General features: G+C 37.5%; 1 protein-coding gene across 1 annotated transcript; it reads right to left on the bottom strand.

Annotated features, from left to right (window-relative positions):
* Positions 1-1047, bottom strand: LOC145667566 (zinc finger MYM-type protein 1-like). Its single transcript, XM_081735037.1, has one exon. It carries the CDS (start codon positions 1045-1047, stop codon positions 1-3), a length of 1047 nt encoding a protein of 348 aa, XP_081591163.1.
* Between the last annotated feature and the right edge of the window lie 1406 nt (positions 1048-2453).

Here is a 2453-nt window from a genome sequence, read left to right on the forward strand (position 1 = left end):
TCATGAATTACAGTCACTGTGTAGATGTCCAGTCCAGCGTTGTTCCAACAATCGCTTTAAACTCCTTCCTGCGTAATCTGCTGCAACGCGTCCTTTTCTGAAAAAGTAATATAGTTGTTGACAAATATCAAAGAACTCTTTCAGTTGAGGAATTGTGTCAATGGCTCTACAAATAACTAAATGTAATTGGTGATTGAAACAGTGAATAAACAAAATGTTCCTCTTCAAATCCTCAGACAAAAGAGCTCTATTTTTCTGTCCACTCATGACAGGTGCTTCATCATAGCACTGTGCTATTATCGTGTCGGTTTTGAATTCTACTTTCCTTAGACAATCTAAAATAGCGTTCTTAATGCTGGCAGCGTCTTGTTTGTCCAACTTCAGTATAGCTACGCATCTTTCTTGTACTTTAAAATTCACAAGGTACCTAATTGCGACAGACAAATCTTCGATTCGTTGCTTGCCTCTGGTTTTATCTGCAAGGAATGAACAAAATGTACTTTCGTTTGCTTTATTTACTATTTTCCTCTTAACAAATTCTGCCATGAAATGAATTATCTCATTCTGAATATCTGGACTAGTGTATGTTGCATTGACAGGGATACTTTTGACAATTTCTGCTAATTTCGGATCTTTACGAATACTAAATTCAAAAAAATTTAAGAACAAATCATTTGATTGTTTTCCGAGTTGCTCACATCCAGAATCTCTCCTAAAGGACAACTGATTCACAGCCAAGAATTGAATAACTTCCATCACACTTTTCACATAGTACCTATTATTCATAATTACATCACTACACACCTTCTTCACGACTGTTTCGCCCGAGTCCTCACATTTCCGTTGCTCGAAGTAGCAAGCCACAGCGCGCCTATGAGTTTCAGAATCGGCGTGACGAGAAAATCCCTTATTTTTCTCGGTTGCATGCTTCCAGTCTCTGAAACCATTCTGCACAAATGAGGGATCACTGTTTCTTGACGGATATTTCCGGCATGGGAAGCATCTAACATAACAGAATACTCGAGCCAATCCCACGTTTTGTACCATATTCGACGAAATCGTCGAATTGAACCAGAAATGCTGGAACCTGGAAAATTTGCAAGATGCGGCTGAGCGGGTTTTATATCGCCAAGGTCTGATACATGGTGGAAATGAACAGCAACATGGTGGAAATCAGATGTTTGACGTTTAGTTTCTTTTTTACCTTCTACACATGTTGATACAGATGACCTGCTTCTGAATTACTTTCATTTTCGATAACTTTTGCACCAAAAATGACTTGATGGATGCCTGCTTCATATTTATGGCATTTTAATAGTCAGTAGAGTAATTGGAAACGTCTGGCGAAGTACATTTGCCTGTAGTTCATTTTCTATTGTTTTTGTTTCCTTCTGGAAATTTGCTAAGCACTCTGCTACTTATTATTGCGCGCAATTATAATGGTGTGTAACAAAAATCTTTTTAAAATAATAGGTTCGGTGTTCTGCTGGCGTTTTGATTTTTTTCTCTGAGTGCATATAAGGAATTAACGTTGTCTTCATTCCGTATATTTGTAAACAAATCGTGAAACAAATGGTTCGGGGCCACTCAGAAAACACAAATTAAGCCGATGCAAACTGCTATTTAGAAACATTTTAGAATCATTGATTTATTTTTCGTGGGTGCTCCCCGCAAAGACTCAAATCACGTGAAAAGCAGCATTGTTGCCGCTTTTACAATAAACAAAACTCCTGAATTCCCCAGGTCTTTTTTTCTTTTTGTATCTGACTATTCTAGAGGCGCATGTACGTTTTTTCCAGACATCACGGTCTCGGTACCAGTTTCATAGAGACGCAAAACAAATGCTTTTTATGTGCAATGTTACACATGCACAAGCCAGACACTCACATTCATGTAACATAGCCTATTTTCTGGTCAATTTTCATATGGGTATTCTTTGGAAGGGCATCTTGTCCAACGCCTTGAATGCTTGACGTGGTTGTGATACTTCAAACTCTTGGAATGAGGAAAAGTAATACATGAGAAATTATTGAGTATATCTAGCAATAAGAATAACTTGTTTTTCGTAGAAATGTACGCCACGTTCAATTTCATTTGTTAGTAGTAGTAAATGCGCGCTAAGTTCAATTTTATTTAGTAAATAAAATCACAAGATTTTCCTATTTGAGATTTGCTGAAACAATTTGAAGCTTCAGAACAACGTCCTTTTTAGAGCGGAAAAATATTTTAGAGCGGGCAAAAAATATTTTAGAGCGGGCATCGCCCGCTCTAGCCCCTCCCTGGCTACGGGCCTGAACGTGGTGTTTTAGTAATTACACAAATTATCATTATGAGTATACTTTATGGAGACCTCCAACAGAGGGTACCCAAGCAGTTTATGTAAACTATAGACATTAGAAAAATTGATTTTTCAAGACTTGTATGAGAGAAATACTGTGAACTGAGAAATCACA

Source organism: Thermobia domestica, chromosome 13 (genome assembly GCF_964235325.1).
Source record: "Thermobia domestica chromosome 13, izTheDome1.hap1.1, whole genome shotgun sequence".
Classification (NCBI taxonomy): domain Eukaryota; kingdom Metazoa; phylum Arthropoda; class Insecta; order Zygentoma; family Lepismatidae; genus Thermobia; species Thermobia domestica.